Source organism: Podarcis bocagei (assembly GCF_964188305.1).
Source record: "Podarcis bocagei genome assembly, chromosome: 4".
Lineage (NCBI taxonomy): Eukaryota > Metazoa > Chordata > Lepidosauria > Squamata > Lacertidae > Podarcis > Podarcis bocagei.
The window spans coordinates 96,486,828-96,504,857 of NC_138128.1; the positions used below are offsets into that span (position 1 = coordinate 96,486,828).

At 47.7% G+C, this 18,030-nt stretch overlaps 1 protein-coding gene across 1 annotated transcript in view; it reads left to right on the forward strand.

The window, feature by feature from the left end:
* Nucleotides 1–7,544: 7,544 nt before the first annotated feature.
* The window catches only part of CD9 (CD9 molecule), a 32,474-nt gene continuing 21,988 nt past the window's right edge, over nt 7,545–18,030 (forward strand). Inside the window, exon 1 of the mRNA XM_081191916.1 lies at nt 7,545–7,727. Coding sequence (XP_081048042.1) covers nt 7,662–7,727 — 66 coding nt within the window. The 5' untranslated portion in view covers nt 7,545–7,661. The remainder of the gene's footprint in view (nt 7,728–18,030) is intronic.

An 18,030-nucleotide genomic window follows, 5' to 3' on the forward strand; every position in this document is an offset into this window, starting at 1 on the left:
CCTAAGTTTTGTTAAAGCAATTTCCAGACTTCATTTATCCAAAAACATTACCAGCTGCTCTACTCACTAAAACTGAAACAAGTGTCAGACAGAAAAATTAGTATGTTCCCCTACAATTTCAACATTTGCCCTATTTCTGCTGAACTGCGCCTGTTTAATTTCTTTGTGTCCTGTTGCTAGGCTCCTCCACCAACAGAAGCCCTCTCAGGACCTGTTTCTCCCTCTGAGTATGACAGCCAGAGGAAAGCAGGGCTTGCGCCTTCGGCACTTTGGGCACTTCCATGGCAGAAGTGATTTCAGCAGGGATAAGAAAAGCTGACTTGCTCCAAATTCCATCTTCCAGAGCTCTGTTCTCTTGGCAGCTGGTTATCTGGAATAAAGTGGGTTTGTTTCATGGGTTGTTGTTGTTGTTTAAAAAAAGCTTGGCGCAGTTGGCCCATTAAGTGTCTGTTCTGTGCTGAATCCAAAGCTGTGACTTGGAGCTTCAGTGGGAACCTAATGGAGAAGCAAGATCTGTTGGGGTGTTGATGCTTTGAGCCTCTCCCCAATCCTGTGCTCAGGTTGTATATATGTGCAACTAAAACCATGTACCCTAAAGACACCCAAGTCTCCAATGACCTTCATTCCAAGAATACAGAACCCCAGCACCTTGGAACAGCACGTAACAAACACTACGATCGCATGGAATGATAGGGCAATTTCCTCCTGGTCCTTTCTGATGCAGACAAATTGGCAAATTTGGTCTTAACTGAGCCCCTCCAACCAATGCAGTTATACATTTCACTGCTGAGTGTGAGCAAGGTCAGAAGTCCAGGGGCAAAGGCTGCTGTGCCAGTCCAGCTCCCGGGACATTTCTCTATCATATGTGGTGATGATGAAGGAAGTTGTTTAGCAGTCACAGTTACCATGATGATGATGATGATGATGATATTGTACTCATAGAATCATAGAGTTGGAAGAGACCACAAGGGCCATCAAGTCCAACCCCCTGCCAAGCAGGAAACACCATCAGAGCACTCCTGACATATGGTTGTCAAGCCTCTGCTTAAAGACCTCCAAAGCAGGAGACTCCACCACACTCCTTGGCAGCAAATTCCACTGTCCAACAGCTCTTACTGTCAGGAAGTTCTTCCTAATGTTTAGGTGGAATCTTCTTTCTTGTAGTTTGGATCCATTGCTCCGTGTCCGCTTCTCTGGAGCAGCAGAAAACAACCTTTCTCCCTCCTCTATGTGACATCCTTTTATATATTTGAACATGGCTATCATATCACCCCTTAACCTCCTCTTCTCCAGGCTAAACATGCCCAGCTCCCTTAGCCGTTCCTCATGAGGCATCGTTTCCAGGCCTTTGACCATTTTGGTTGCCCTCCTCTGGACACGTTCCAGTTTGTCAGTGTCCTTCTTGAACTGTGGTGCCCAGAACTGGACACAGTACTCCAGATGAGGTCTGACCAGAGCAGAATACAGTGGCACTATTACTTCCCTTGATCTAGATGCTATACTCCTATTGATGCAGCCCAGAATTGCATTGGCTTTTTTAGCTGCCGCGTCACACTGTTGGCTCATGTCAAGTTTGTGGTCAACCAAGACTCCTAGATCCTTTTCACAAAGTACTGTTTTTACTCTGCCCATCTGGCAGGGTTTCCTCAGCTACTCTGGGGAAGTATGTGCCAACATTCAAAATGACAGAATTGCTGAATGGATTTTAAAAGGTAGAACCGCAAAGGAATCAAAATGTTAAGTTCCATCATAAATTAGTTGCTCCCCCTCCCTTAACTATCTCATTGATGAACCCACCCAGTAACCTGAAAGAGACTAGAGTCCACTTCATTAGAAAATTGAAATCCTAAGTTAGATTGATTTCCACCACTGTTGCTGCTTATTATTTTTATAGTGAAATGGTAAAGGGACCCCTGACCATTAGGTCCAGTCGTGGACGACTCTGGGGTTGTGGCGCTTATCTCGTTTTACTGGCCAAGGAAGCCGGCGTACAGCTTGACTAAGCCGCTTCTGGCGAAACCAGAGCAGCGCACGGAAACAATGTTTACCTTCCCACTGGATCGGTACCTATTTATCTACTTGCACTGGCGTGCTTTCGAACTGCTAGGTTGGCAGGAGCTGGGACCGAGCAACGGGAGCTCACCCCGTCACGGGGATTCAAACTGCCGGCCTTCTGATCGGCAAGCCCTAGGCTCTGTGGTTTAGACCACAGCGCCACCCGCGTTTTATAGTACTTAAGTACTAAACAATTGTTTATAGTACTAAACAACTGATAATTAATAATAATAAAAGTTCAAGTTCACAACCTAATAAAAGTCAAAAGTACAAGAAGGAAGGGAGAGCAGGAGGACTATGCCAATGCTGAAGGAAAAATAATATGACAACAGAAGCAAAAGCAATAATCATTACATTGGCTCCAAAGGGAATCTGGACTGGGCTGCTTCCCATAACCCACAGCTTGAGTCCAAACTAAGGACTGCAGCTGCTTTTGCAAAATGAAATTAATCTGGGCCCTGTAGACACAGAACACCCAACTTCATGTCCAAGGCTTTAGCTGAGATTTCTGCATCGCAGTGGATTGAACTAGATGGCCCTCAAGGTCCCTTTCTACAATTCCATGACTCTATGAAGTCATGTGCTTTAAATGTGTGTTGGCTGCATAGTGTGGATCTGCTCCTAAACTGCCCTCAGTCTATGAATGCACAAGCTTCTTGCCTGCATTTCACAGGGATGACGTTGGTGTCTAGTTTCCAGTTCCTTATTGGAAATAGTGTCTTGAATAGCCTGAATCAGGAACTGATACCCACGCAAAAAAGAAAAAGAGACTGTCCTCTTCTCTGCAATGAAACTGCATTATGTAACACACATTAACACATGATGACCTCAGGCCGTGCTTATGAATAGGGAACTGGGGAATTTTCATTCTAAAATTCCCAGAAGACACCATAACACTGTGACTGGTCCACACTTTGTTTTGGTGAAAGATTTTACCCGTTGCTCTTCACATTGCCAATAATTGCCAATACACACACGCAATATAGGTATAAATGAGGAACTGGAGTTGTCAGCCCCAAAGTAACAGGTAAAAGGTAAAGGGGCCCCTGACTATTAGGTCCAGTCGTGGCCGACTCTGGGGTTGTGGCACTCATCTCGCTTTATTGGCCGAGGGAGCCAGCTTACAGCTTCCGGGTCATGTGGCCAGCATGTCTAAGTCGCTTCTGGCGAACCAGAGTAGCACACGGAAACGACGTTTACCTTCCCGCCGGAGCGGTACCTATTTATCTACTTGCACTTTGACATGCTTTTGAACTGCTAGGTTGGCAGGAGCAGGGACCGAGCAACGGGAGCTCACCCCGTCGCGGGGATTCAAACTGCCGACCTTCTGATCGGCAAGTCCTAGGCTCTGTGGTTTAACCCACAGCGCCACCCACGTCCCAAAGTAACAGGAGTGAGGCCTTATTGACATATAACACCTGTGCTCAGTGATCAGCAGTGGTTGCTGATTTACTACTAAGTTCAAGGTGTTACTATTAGCATACAAAGCCCTTAGCAACCTAGGCCAGTTTACCTGTGAGATCACCTTTCCTGACATGTGCCCACCCGACCATTTTGATAGGTGGAATTGGCACTATGACAGGTGCCACATAATCCCCATTCCCCTTTTGTAATATATGAATCATTTAATGAGGCAGTGGAACTCCCTGCCTATTGAAATCAAGCAGGTGCCCTCACTGTACTCTTTTAAGGTAAAGGTAAAGGGACCCCTGTCCATTAGGTCCAGTCGTGACCAACTCTGGGGTTGCAGTGCTCATCTCACTATATTGGCCGAGGGAACTGACGTACAGCTTCCGGGTCATGTGGCCAGCAGGACTAAGCCGCTTCTGGTGCACAGAAGGAACTGGAGTTGTCAGCCCCAAAGTAACAGGTAAAAGGTAAAGGGACCCTTGTCCATTAGGTCCAGTTGTGGCCAACTCTGGGGTTGTGGCACTCATCTCGCTTTATTGGCCGAGGGAGCCGGTGTACAGCTTCCGGGTCATGTGGCCAGCATGACTAAGCCGCTTCTGGTGAACCAGAGCAGCGCACAGAAACGCCGTTTACCTTTCCGCTGGGGAGGTACCTATTTATCTACTTGCACTTTGACATGCTTTCAAACTGCTAGGTTGGCAGGAGCAGGGACCGAGCAATGGGAGCTCACCCCATCACAGGGATTAGAACCACCGACCTTCTGATCGGCAAGTCCCAGGCTCTGTGGTTTAACCCACAGCACCACCCATGTCCCACCTGTACTCTTTTAGGGACCTGCTAAAAACATTCTTCTTTAGATACGGCTACCCAGATGCTTCGAAAGCTGAGGCAATTTTATTCTTTTTCAGTATTTTAACTTTTTCATATTTTAAAATAGGGTTGTAATCCCCCCCCCTTGATTTTGCTGTATTATGCTTTGTAAACCTCTTTGAGGCTTTTTGCAATCAAATGGTGTATGTTTTTTTTGGGGGGGGGAATAAATAAATAAAGCTGTGGGCCACCCCCAAAACATGTACCCATACTTCCAGAGAGTATAAGGTTAAAAGAAGATGTAGTTAAAAGGAGAGAGAGAGAGAGAGAGAGAGAGAGAGAGAGAGAGAGAGAGAAGAGTGGGAGGAATGGAGCGAGGTCAATCAGTACACCTGTGGCAATGATACCACAAGCGGGATCTGACGTCACACTGGAGAGGGACAGGAATAAAGAGATGTGGCAACCGGAAGAGAAAGTCATCTATTGAAACTCTTAATTGCCGGGGCAGCTTAATTAGGCAGCCTGAGCTCCCCCACATAGAGTGCCCTCCATAGCAATATGAAAGCTGCTTCCTGGCCCACCTTCTCCGCGATACCAGCTTTAAAATGATAATGCTGTAAATTGATATACATTATATCTCCTGCCAACCTAGCAGTCCGAAAGCACGTCAAAGTGCAAGTAGATAAATAGGTACCGCTCCGGCGGGAAGGTAAACGGCGTTTCCGTGCGCTGCTCTGGTTCGCCAGAAGCAGCTTAGTCACACAACCCGGAAGCTGTATGCCAGCTCCCTCGGCCATTAAAGTGAGATGAGCTCCGCAACCCCAGAGTCGGTCACGACTGGACCTAATGGTCAGGGGTCCCTTTACCTTTACCTATATCTCCTAATACTGTAAAAAAAAAAATCTTTTTTTATACTTCTTACATTGGACATTTTGTTGCGTAAATGACGTTGGAAATCAATAAAAATATTATATAAAAAATAAAACTTTGTATTCAAATAATACACTGCCCACTTTTTATGCTCTTTAAGAACAAATGTGCTGAGAGGTGTGTGGGTGTGGCAGGGCCCCCAATCTGAGGTTTTGACCTGGATTAAAGCCAAGTCCGTCCCCCCTGTGCTCCAATTCAGTGGTAAGGAACAAGTTTTCCAGGGGGGGGAGGACAAGTGGAAGTGTGGAGAGAGCCTTTTAAAAGAGGGTCGGGCAAACTTATGGAGGATGGGCTATGGATGGCTACTGGCCATAATCGCGGTGTACCCTCTTCCCATCTTGGAGGCATATATTCAGTGCTATATATATGTGTGTGTGTGTGTGTGTGTGTGTGTGTGTGTGTGTGTGTGTGTTCAGGGATACTCTCATTTTCCTACTCTTATAAATTCTAGATTCACAAAATGTTTAGCGGTATGCGTACCCCTGTGCCCCCCCCCAAAGCACTGCATGTATTCTTCTGAATATCAGTTGCTATTGCACTCGTGTCTTGCTTGTGGGCTACCCATAGTTAGCCAATGTAAGAGTAGGATGCTGGAATAGGTGGGTCTTGGATGAGATTCAGCAGGACTCCTTTCCATGAATCCCTAACCGGAATTAAGATTGCCGGAAGAAATATCAACAACCGCAGATATGCAGATGACACAACATTGATGGCAGAAAGTGAGGAGGAATTGAAGGACCTTTTAATGAGGGTAAAAGAGGAGAGCGCAAAATATGGTCTGAAGCTCAACATCAAAAAAACGAAGATCATGGCCACTGGTCCCATCACCTCCTGGCAAATAGAAGGGGAAGAAATGGAGGCAGTGAGAGATTTTACTTTCTTGGGCTCCATGATCACATGCAGATGGTGACAGCAGTCACGAAATTAAAAGACGCCTGCTTCTTGGGAGAAAAGCAATGGCAAACCTAGACAGCATCTTAAAAAGCAGAGACATCACCTTGCCAACAAAGGTCCATATAGTTAAAGCTATGGTTTTCCCAGTCGTGATGTATGGAAGTGAGAGCTGGACCATAAAGAAGGCTGATCACCGAAGAATTGATGCTTCTGAATTATGGTGCTGGAGGAGACTCTTGAGAGTCCCGTGGACTGCAAGAAGATCAAACCTCTCCATTCTGAAGGAAATCAGCCCTGAGTGCTCACTGGAAGGACAGATCCTGAAGCTGAGGCTCCAATACTTTGGCCACCTCCTGAGAAGAGAAGACTCCCTGGAAAAGACCCTGATGTTGGGAAAGATTGAGGGCACAAGGAGAAGGGGACGACAGAGGACGAGATGGTTGGACAGTGTTCTTAAAGCTACCAACATGAGTTTGACCAAACTGATGAGAGGCAGTGGAAGACAGGAGTGCCTGGCGTGCTCTGGTCCATGGGGTCACAAAGAATTGGACACGACTAAACAACAACAACATTTCCATGCTCTGATCTGTGTACCTTAGGATTGAAAACATTTGTGTTCACACACACACAAAATGCCAATTCTAAGGGCCCATCCACGCTTCCTTTTGTGTTGTGTTTCTAGGCATGGGGATGGGGTTTCCAGCTCCACATCTGAGTGGTTTCTTTTTCTTTTCAGCAGCTTTTCCTGGGAAAATCTGCGTTTTAGCCCTGGATCTGAGCAAACGGGAGCTGGGGTTTCTGTGGTCTGTTGTTTGCTCGGATTCAGCCGGGATTCACCTGGAAACCCCAGACCTATGCCTAGGAAGTGTGGATAAGGAAGGAAAAAGCACCACCTCCTAAACGTCTGTGTGTTTGGGGCTGCCGTTCAAAGAGAACAAGGGTGGAGCGCAAAACAAGAGAAGGAAAGAATCCCTTCCTTCGCTTTGCCTCCACCGAGTTTCAGGTGGCCAGATCTTTAGGGCAAGGGCCTGCCCTCTTTTGTTGTGTAAAGCAAACACCGATGACGCCGGGCAAGTCATAATGCCAAACAAGCTGGGCGAAAAACAACAAGCGATTCCGGCAACTCGGCAAGCTTTCGGGGTCCACCGGGCTCTTCGCTGGAAAGCAGGCCAGCCTCGGCGGGGTGGGTGGGCGCGCCAGGGCGGGGCGGCGACCCTCCCCGCTCGCCTGCGACTGTGACTCAGCCCCAGGGAAGCCCGGGGCTTCTTTCCGCCTCGACCTGCAAGTCTGCGCCGCCGGCGAGGGGGCGGCGTCGCTGGGCAGCTCCGGGAAGGGCGTCGGCGAGGCGGGCGCAGCGCTCGAGGAGGAGGAGGAGGAGGAGGCGGCGCGCAGCGGCAGGGCGAGGCCGCCAGGTCTAAGGTGGGGCTTGCGGGTCGGAGCAGCGGCAAGGAGAAAGCGGGGCGGGCAGACGGAGCCGCGTCGTCGAGCAAAGCCGATCAGCTCAGGAGCGCCGCCGGAGCCAAGTCGCCCGAGAGTGAAACGCGCCCGTCTAACCCTCCAAGATGCCCGTCAAGGGAGGCACCAAGTGCATCAAGTACTTGCTCTTCACGTTCAACTTCTTCTTCTGGGTAAGTTGGCGCGTCGTCGGAGCGCCAGCCCGCCAGGGCGCGGCCGGGGAGCGCAGACTTGGCGGCGCTCCTACTCTCCTCGGCCGGGGCTTCGTGGCCCCCCCAACATGTTGAGAGGCTTGGGGGGGGACGTTTCGTTGCTTTCCCGAAGCCCCGAGACGACCCCCTCTCCGGCCACGTGTTGCGGAGCGCCGTGTAGCCGCGGCCGGCCGGAGTTGAGCTTCCCGGGCGGGCCAGGTGTTGCGCGTCCCGGCCAGGCCGGGGCTCCCTAACCTCTCCGAGGCCGCGCCTTTGTTTGGGGTGGGTGCGGTTAATTAAAGGGACTTAGGACCCTTCGCGCAGTCTGGCCGCCCGCTCCCACCCCCACCCCCGAAAAACTTTGCGGCAAGGCAAGTAGTGGAAACATAGGAGCCGACTCCTAGGGGCCGGGGTCCCTTTCCTCTTTTAAACAGTATTTGATAGGGCTGCCCCCCCCCCAAGTTTATTGGCACTGCCATTCAAAAGTTTGGTGTGTGATCGATTATGCAGGGTGGGGCTTACCTGCAACCCCCCCCCCCAATATTTTATTCAAGTTGGCACCCCTGGGCGGGGAGACGCCCGGGGAGTTGCGGGGTGATGCTTCCTTGTTGCCGCGCCGCTTTCAAGCGAGTGGCAGGGTTGCTCCTCCAAGCGCTCTTGGGAGCGACCTTAAATTTAGAGACCTCGGCTCCCTCCCGCTCCCCCGGGAAGTGTCTCCTGGCAGGCCCTGAAGCTGAGGCCGAGCGGGGAGTGTCAACCCAGCGCCGGAATCGGGGGAGCAGGGGAGCGGAGGGAGATCGCACACCTGCCCAGGTGCAGGGTTTCATCCGGCAGCTTGTGCGTAAAAGATAACCTACCCCTGGGCAGCTGCAGAGTGCATTTCCCTTTCGGCTGAGAAACCACAGAGAACATCTTGGGAGCTAGTGGGAAGAGTTCCAGAGAGCTGCTAATTGGTGGAGAGTTTATAATTAAGTTGATCCCCCGCACAAGAGAGGTGTGAGTTATCAGGACTCGTGGTAAGAGGAGTGGTCTGCGCCACTGATGAATCTGGCAGAGCACGTGGTTTCTTGGCACAGCCCCCCATCATGTACCTTGAGGGCTTCTCTGCTGTTTCCTCTGCTGGGAGGGTCACTGAGCAGTGGGGGGGGGGCTGCCTCAATCTGTGCCCCCTCCAGTGTCACACTGTAGCTCTCAAAGTCGATTTGAGCTGGGCATTCTCTAGGATTCAAGTCTGAAACTGTTTTCCACTCCCAGGATCTCCGTTCTAAGAACATAAACACAGACCTGGCCTGGAAGCATTGCTAAACCGAAGCTCTCTGGCTTAGTGGGACCTCCCAGGAGAGGAGATCGCAGCCGCTTGGCTCCTTCTCTGCCTTGCGTCTGCTGTGAGCTAAGCCACCATTTGGCTTGGTGTGCGTGGTCTGAACCCAGGCTCATGGTTTGCCCTTGCTCCGTGAGCTTTTCTTGGGTTGTGGTTTTTCTGGAGGCAAACCATAGGCCTGGGTTCAGACAACACTTGAAGGCAAGCTATGACTTGGCTCACAGTAGCTGGAGGGCCTCTCCAGGAGCCCCCACATTTGCTTGTTTTCACTAAGCCAGGATTTGTCTTACTAGATCAGGTCACGACGACATGTAACACTAGGGGCCCTGATCATGCGCAGAGGGCATTTAATGTAAAAAGGTATAACCACAGGGCACCCAGATTAGAATAGCTTCTGGGAAAGACGGTACAGTTTTTAAGTTGTAGCTTGAAAGGCCCTTTCCAGTAAGATCTTCAGTAGCCAGAAAAATAATTGGATGTACAGTGGTACTTTGGTTTGCAACCGTTTTGGATTACAACCCATTTTTTTTGGATTACAACCCATTTTTTTGGGAGGCCCCATTGGCGAAAGCACGCCTTGGGTTACAACCTGTTTTGGTTTACAACCGGACCTCCGGAACGGATTATGATTGTAAACCAATGTACCACTGTAGCTGTTTTCCATATCATTGACTGAAGTTCTCTTAATAGGTTGCAGGAGACTCCTGGAAGGTTTTTCAAATTGTTACGCTCTTTGTAAAGAAGTTACATTCTGAAGGTGCTTCCTTAGGAATGGTATCATATCCCTGCTTTCTATTCTAGATGGCAGAATGAGTTGTAGACCAGCCTTCCTCCAGACTGAAACTCCCATCATCTCAACCAGCAGGACCAATGGTCAGGGATTATGGGAGAGCGTCAGGCTGGGGGAAGGTATTCCAATCCGTGTTTGAATTACATTCTTCTTCTGCCCTAGTGCCATCTTTTATCTTGGCTTTATCTGGAATCTGTCTCTTTGAAATAAATAAACTCCTCCACAGGAGTTAACATTGGTGTAATCCAATACTCTGCTTCCCCCAGAATGCACACCAGTGTTGCTTGCTTGAAATTGCCTACCTGTGAAAAGCGCCTCGTGCCAAAATGCATTTATTAAAATATGTGAAACTCTCCCAAAGGGCCTTCAAAGGCTGGTGTAGCATAATGACTAATAATGAACCAGGAGCGACCCCCCCCTCCCCTTCAGATCTTGCCTTTCGCTTTGAACTCATTAGGTGACCTTGAGAAACCTGCCCTCTCTGCCTCAGTCCACTTATCTACTGTATGGGGAATAACAATAAAACTGGAATGGATCTAGCTGGTGCATGTGAATCAAGTCCCCATGAACACCAGAAAGTGCTATACAAATGTTAATTCACAGTGATGCAAAGCTGATAGAGTCCCATAGGAGTGCTATGCCATCTCAGCTTGTGAAGTGACTTGGCATTCAGTAAGTTCCAGAGGAGGCCTGAGACTGAGATGGGGAAGGAGCCAAACCACTGATGGTGGATTTTAGCAAGGGCCCTGTGTTTCAGGCTGTGGTGAAGTGGGGGCTTCGTCTTCTGAGAAAGCTTAGCTGAGTAATCGGCTAGTTTCTCCAAGAATTATTGTGCCCACCAGGAGACTAAAATTCAATACTTTCTCCCTTTCTGCCTGCCTCCCCCACCATTGTGCAACTTCAGGTCTAACCTGCTTGGGAGGTTGTTGCAGTATCGCATATGTGTAAAGGGATTTTCCAGTAGAAGGAATTTCCCTTCAGGTGGAAACAGGAGAACATTGAAGTGGGCATGGATGCCATACAAGTTCAGAGAGTGTGTGCAGGTATATTTATGTATATTGCACTTCTCTCTCTCCCCAGCCCCATTGCAACAAAGCACCTTTCTGCAATGATGCAGAAGATGGAAAGTGAGTGGGTGACATCTGGTGACACCTCCATAGGGTGATCTTTGGATGAACGGTGTTCTAGAAATATCATATCCCCAAATGTTCTGAGTTGGGTTTTGTTGTCCTGCTTTAGTGACGCTATAGCCCCTTCTGATAGCAGCAATGTACAGTGGTACCTTGGGTTACATACGCTTCAGGTTACATATGCTTCAGGTTACAGACTCTGCTAACCCAGAAATAATACCTTGGGTTAAGAACTTTGCTTCAGGATGAGAACAGAAATCGTGCTCCGGTGGTGTGGCGGCAGCAGGAGGCCCCATTAGCTAAAGTGAGTCTGCTCAGATATTGGATGTGGGGCTAGGTATGTGGGTGAATGTGCACGCTTGGCTCTTGGATACTTTGTATAATTTGCTGTTAGCGTGTTCTAGCCGTGCAGTATCCAAGCTGTGCACCTGCATCTCACAGTAAGCAGCTGAAGAGAAGTGCTGGCACCTAATGCTCTTTGGATGGGACACGGGTGGCGCTGTGGGTTAAACCACAGAGCCTAGGACTTGCCGATCAGAAGGTCGGCGGTTCAAATCCCCACGGCGGGGTGAGCTCCCGTTTCTTAGTCCCTGCTCCTGCCAACCTAGCAGTTCGAAAGCACGAAGTGCAAGTAGATAAATAGGTACTGCTCTGGTGGGAAGGTAAACGGCGTGCGCTGCTCTGGTTCGCCAGAAGCGGCTTAGTCATGCTGGCCACATGACCCGGAAGCTGTACGCTGGCTCCCTCGGCCAATAAAGCGAGATGAGCGCCGCAACCGCAGAGTTGGCCACGATTGGACCTAATGGTCAGGGGTCCCTTTACCTTTACCTAATGCTCTTTGGAGGCCTCTGTGGCAGAGACAAGCTGTTCTGGAGCACTTCAAACCAGGGCCGTCTTACCCATAGAGGCTAGTGGCACCAGGGCGCCAAGTATTGGAGGGCGCCAGGAAGAGGCGGAGGCTGAATGTGGCGCCTCCCAGCATCCGCTCGCTGCCCTTGCCCGCCTCTGCCATGATGCGCTAAAGCAGCGCCACGCCCGGAACCTCCATCTGCTGTGGCCATTGCGGCACAAAGCGGCCAGCTGAGCCGGGAGGCGGCGTGTCCAGCCTCCACTTCTTCCCCGCCAGAGGAGACACCCTCCAGCCGCTCCCCGCCTCCTCCAGCCCCGCCGGCAGCACCATCATCCCAAAAAACTCTGGGAAAGGGGGGCACCGGAGGGAACTTTGCACCACAGCGCCGGGTATCCTTAAGACAGCCCTGCTTCAAACATGCTTGACCAGTTTCAAATTGGCTTGTCTGCTATTGTTGGTTCTCTGTGTGTGTGGCGAGTAGTTGATGGAAGTAGGGAGAGAAATTTCATTTCTCCTTGTTCGGCGTTTTGTTGTTGCTAGGGAGTGGACAGGCTTGTTTTTGCATAGTTCAGATTGTTCTTTGATGCTTAATGCTTCGCTTTAGTATGAAGTTTTTTAAGGCAGCTGAAGTCAAAAAGAAAGCACACGATCAGAAAGAAAGAGCGCTGAAAGGCAGCGAGCATCTTAAAAAGTAGTTGGAACATAAAACCAGTTTCAAGAAAGCAACCTGAAGAAGTTCATTGAAATAAGTCTTTGCTGCCCATCTAAAGATAACAATGACAGGACCAGGCAGAGCTCTTTCTTGGGGCCTGTTTCCAAACAGAGCAATCCTATGAATAATAATAATAATAATAATAATAATAATAATAATAATAATAATAATAATAATAATAATAATTTATTATTTGTACCCAGCCCATTTGGCCGGGTTTCCCCAGCCACTCTGGGCAGCTTCCAACAAAAGATTAAAAATGCATTAAAATGTCATATCCAGTACACACACATGCACACATGATGGAAGAAAGTGGCGCAAAAGGTGTGTTTTGTGGAATCTTGCCTTCTGTTACTGACAGAGGCATTTCTGATAAGCTACCAAGGAACCCCAGGAAGAAGTGGCACTTACCGTATTTTTTGCTCTATAAGACTCACTTTTTCCCTCCTAAAAAGTAAGGGGAAATGTGTGTGCGTCTTATGGAGCGAATGCAGGCTGCGCAACTATCCCAGAAGCCAGAACAGCAAGAGGGATCGCTGCTTTCACTGCGCAGCGACTCCTCTTGCTGTTCTGGCTTCTGGGATTCAGAATATTTTTTTCTTGTTTCCCTCCTCCAAAAACTAGGTGTGCCTTATGGTCTGGTGCGTCTTATGGAGCGAAAAATACGGTAGTCGGTTCTTGTCTGTGAAAAGTGATGGTGCCGTAAAACCAGACATTCCAGCACAGCTTAAAGAGGTAGCAGGATGGCTTCCTTTTTTTGCTGGGAAAGCGTCTTCCCAGCAGTCCCTCCCCTGAAGCTGTGAAATGTCTTGGTTGCACAGGAAGGGGGGGGGAGGGAGGCACTTGGCTTTGAAGGTGCAAAAGCTCAAGGAGGTGGCTTGTTTTAAAGTGAAGTTAGAAGAATCTCCACTTGCCTGTATGCATAAATACATATCCTTCCTCAATCCAGCCCCAGCTGCCTCCCCCAAACAACATAGGATCTATTCTAATTGGGGGGGGGGAAACACCCTTCACTTTAATTGAAGAGTTTAGACACCAAAAAAGCAAGGAAACTATGAGGAGTCATGGCACAGTAAACACATCTCTCGCCTCACGTGATGTGCTGGCTTAGAACTGGGCCTTTGTGCACCCATGCTTTCTGCCGCAGTGCTGGCACCCAGTGTGCAGGTGCACCAAAATTTATTGCTATCTGATTTATCATTTTTTGAGTTATGTGTTGTAAGGAAACCCCAAAAAGTATGCTGTGTAAATTTCATGCACTGCGTAAGTATATCCAGTGCTCCCCCCCCTAAAAAAAATGTTTAGGGGTACTCTCATTGTGACTCAAGAAAATCTCCATTTTATAATTCAAATCGGGGAAAATAAATACAGTAAATGGACAAAAGTACAATGAACATGCATTACCTCATATTACACAGAGTCGTCATTAACTTTACACTTCTTTGCTGGCTGTGTTGATGAAAAATAGTAATTTTCCTACTCGTAACGAAATACAGCCCCTCAGTGAGGCCAAACTCGCACCAGTAAAACACCACACATGCACATTCCACACTGCTTCACACATTAAACGCCTGCTTCTGTCTGAGACTCAGAAAATACTGGGAAAGGAAATGAGGCTGCCATTGGGGGTAGCAATGAAACTGACGATTCACCGTGCTAGAGGAGAAACTAAAAATTTTAAGTTTCTTCTCCTGTTAGATTCACAAAATGTTTAGGGGTATGCGTCCCCCTGCATCTCCCCAGAAAAAAAGCATTGAGATATCAAAAGCTTTCGAACAGTGCAAATCTTTGAACTAAAATACGTAATTGGGGGGGGGGGGGGATAGACAACCATATAATTTTATCTTCAAAGCTTTATTTGGAAATCATTATCGGTTTCAAATAGTTGTAAATCATTTTACAATAGTATACACATGTCTTACATGGTTCAATGGAATAGTTGTCTTCTTTTAGGAAACTTCTTCATAATTGCTGGTTGCAAAGCTTAAAACTGCAGAGTAATTCTTCCACACATCCAGGGGTGAAACCAAAAAAGCAATGATTCAAGTTTATTCAATTTATCAGAACATTAAGGCTAACCCATTACAAAAGATACCCTTTACATGCTTTACCTTACCATATGCCACTGCACAATGTTTGGCAGCAGTGCCAGATTTACGTATAAGCTAAACAAGCTATAGCTTAGGGCCCCACTCTCTTAGGGCCCCCCAAAAAAATTTAAAGGAAAAAACACCTGGATGTACATTTCCAAAATATAAGATTAAAAAACAAATAAAGTAAAACCTACAGACAGCAACAGTGTTTTGTGTTTTGTAGGCTCCTATTTGTTATGTGCAAATGGCTTTAGATACCTATTAGGTCCATAAATTACCATACAGCATAAACTCAACACAAAAAACAGCGACAATTTGTTGTTGACAAAGGACTGCTGGACATAAAAAGGGTCCTGTTACCTTCAGTAGCTTAGGGCCTCATCAAACCTAAATCTGGCCCTGTTTGGCAGTGTGGTGTAGTGGTTAGGTTGTTTGAGTAAAACCTGGGAGGCCAGGATTCAAACCCACAGTCGGCCATAAAGCTAGGTCACATACCCTCAGCCTAATGTACCTCATGGGGTTGTTGTGACAATAAAATCCAAAGGAGGAAGAACCATGTACAGGCATACCTTGGGTTATGAATGCTGTGGGTTGCGTGTTTTCGGGTTGCAGACCGCGCCAAACCCGGAAGTACCAGAACGGGTTACTTCCGGGTTTTGGAGCTCGCACATGCGCAGAAGCACAAAATGACGTCATGCGCAGAAGCACCGAATAGTGTCACATGCATGCTCAGACGCAGCACTTCAGGCTGCGAATGCTGCGGGTTGCGAACGTGCCTCCTGCATGAATCACACTCGCAACCCAAGGTATGACTGTACAACTCTTTTTAGCCCCTTGGAAGAAAAGTGGGATATAAAAGTGGGAAGGGACATTTAAACATTTCACAAGTGTGGGAAAGCAGTGCTTCAGTGCAAAAATGTTAAAAGTACTATAAGGCAGCCATTTTTTAAAATAAACAACAACAAGCAACTTTACTGAAGTTTGATTCAACAAGAGGTAGATATCCATGCTAAGCTTCAGAAAGATACGATGAATTATCTTTGATGTACAATGAACAGAAATGCCGTACTTTGAGGCACTATATTCTTAAAGTAGTGTAATTGTCAGAATCCTAACCAAATTGTGATTTTCTTGGGTTTCATAAGTGTCTCTTCTCTGTCTCCGAGCAGGTTTCCCACCTACTACATCTTGCAATCTTTACCCCTTTTTTATGAATTATTTTTATTACACTCAGGTTGAAGTAGCTTCAGGTTAAACATTTCCGGGTTGCACACCGCGGCAACCCGGAAGTAACGGAGCATGTTACTTCCGGGTTTCACCACATGCGCAGACTCTCAAAATGACATCGTGCGTGGACGTGGCGATGTGTGGATACGGGTTGCATTCGCTTCAGTATGCGAACGGGGCTCCGGAACGGATCCCGTTCGCATCCAGAGGTACCACTGTACTTCCATAAATGCAAAATTCAGTAAAACATTAAAACACACACACAAATACAGCATTTCAGAGGTGCACCATTAGTTAAAGGTTCTGATAATTTCACCAGTACTTCTACTTGCAGCTCACATTTTAACTTAATAGTACATTATACATTTATGACAGACGAGCTATGACAAATCTGAAATGCTGTATAAATGTTAAGCGGCATGAGACTTACCACTTCGTTTCACCCCTAATCTCTTAATTATATTTGTTTGTACAGTATTTCTGTTTTACTCTCACCCAGTCAGGGTGGAGTACAGCAACGTAAAAACCTTTAAATGCAGATTTTCTTGAGTAGTCATTCATTTATCCAGTACATGCACAATACATCTCCAATAAGGCTGTTTGTAAAGGATTACTGAGTATGTATTCCGAGCTACACTGAACATGCTGGGGCACGATGCACCCACAGAAGTCCTGGTTGATTTAAGCATGGGCCCTTGTGATTCAGCAGAACTGGCTGCTACAGAAAGGCGGCTTTGCGTGGTTCCTCCATGTTGAAACCTGTTGTGGTTGTGTCACAGTGAAGACACATAAGTAAAGCATAATCTGCACATGGGACATGAGCGGGTGGTCAGTCTGCTGTCACAAACATCCCTGTTTACTGTCTATGTGGAAATAAATGCCTATGAGGTCATGTCTTCCTCTTGTCTTGCACAGAGGAAGCTGCCTCTAGAAATGTGGAAATGTTCACTTGTAGGATATGGATGTGATTTGTTTTAAACTATAATCTCTACTTCACCAAGAAAAGTTCATGCAGTAGACCCTGGACCTCTTGAGAAGTGTAGATCTTGTATAGAATAGTCATGAATATGTCCACAGTCTGTCCGTTTCTATAAAGCTTGGACCATAAGAGGCTTGGCTCTGTAGCCCAGCCTTCCTCAACCTCGGCCCTCCAGATGTTTTGAGACTACAATTCCCATCATCCCTGACCACTGGTCTTGCTAGCTAGGGATCATGGGAGTTGTAGGCCAAAAACATCTGGAGGGCCTAGGCTGAGAAAGCCCGATGTAGCTTCTAAAAAAGGTAAAGGGGCCCCTGACGGTTAGGTCTGGTTGCGAACCACTCTGGGGTTGCACACTCATCTCGCTTTACAAGCCGAGGGAGCCAGCGTTTGTCCGCAGACAGTTTCCGGGTCATGTGGCCAGCATGACTAAGCCACTTCTGGCGAACCAGAGCAGCGCACGGAAACGCTGATTACCTTCCTGCCAGAGCGGTACCTATTTATCTACTTGCACTTTGACGTGCTTTCGAACTGCTGGGTGGGCAGGAGCTGGGACCGAACAACGGGAGCTCACAATGGGATTTGAACCACTGACCTTCCGATCGGCAAGCCCTAGCCTCAGTGGTTTAGGACCACAGCGCCACCCACGTCCCTGCTGTAGCCTCTAGCCTTAGATGGGAGATAGTGGGAGATTCTGTGAGGTGCATGTATTCAGGAAGTAGATTTGCTTGTCGCAGTCCCCACCCCCAAGTATGAACTGGTAATTATGGATTTCACAGGAATGCTTCGATCAAGACAGTGAATTGTTTCCATGCCTGTACTACAACAATAGCCTGTGGTCCAGTGCAAAATAGACTACCATCTCTGTCCACATCAGTACATAGCATGTGAACCAGCCAAAGGTGGTAAACGGCATCTTCAGATTGTTCAAGGAGCACCCACAGGCACGTTAACCCAGTGAATACAACCTCATCCAAAACAGGATGAAACACCCACTAACAGCATCTCTGTTTTAGCGGGATTAAACCTCAGTGTGTTGGCTCTCATCCAGTCTATTAGTGTGCTTCAGCTCCCATTTGTCACTACCACTTACCTAAATTAGATGAGAAATAGAAATGAAGTTGATATCCACATATTTATTGCATCTCAATCAATTCCATATATACAATATATGTCAAAAAGC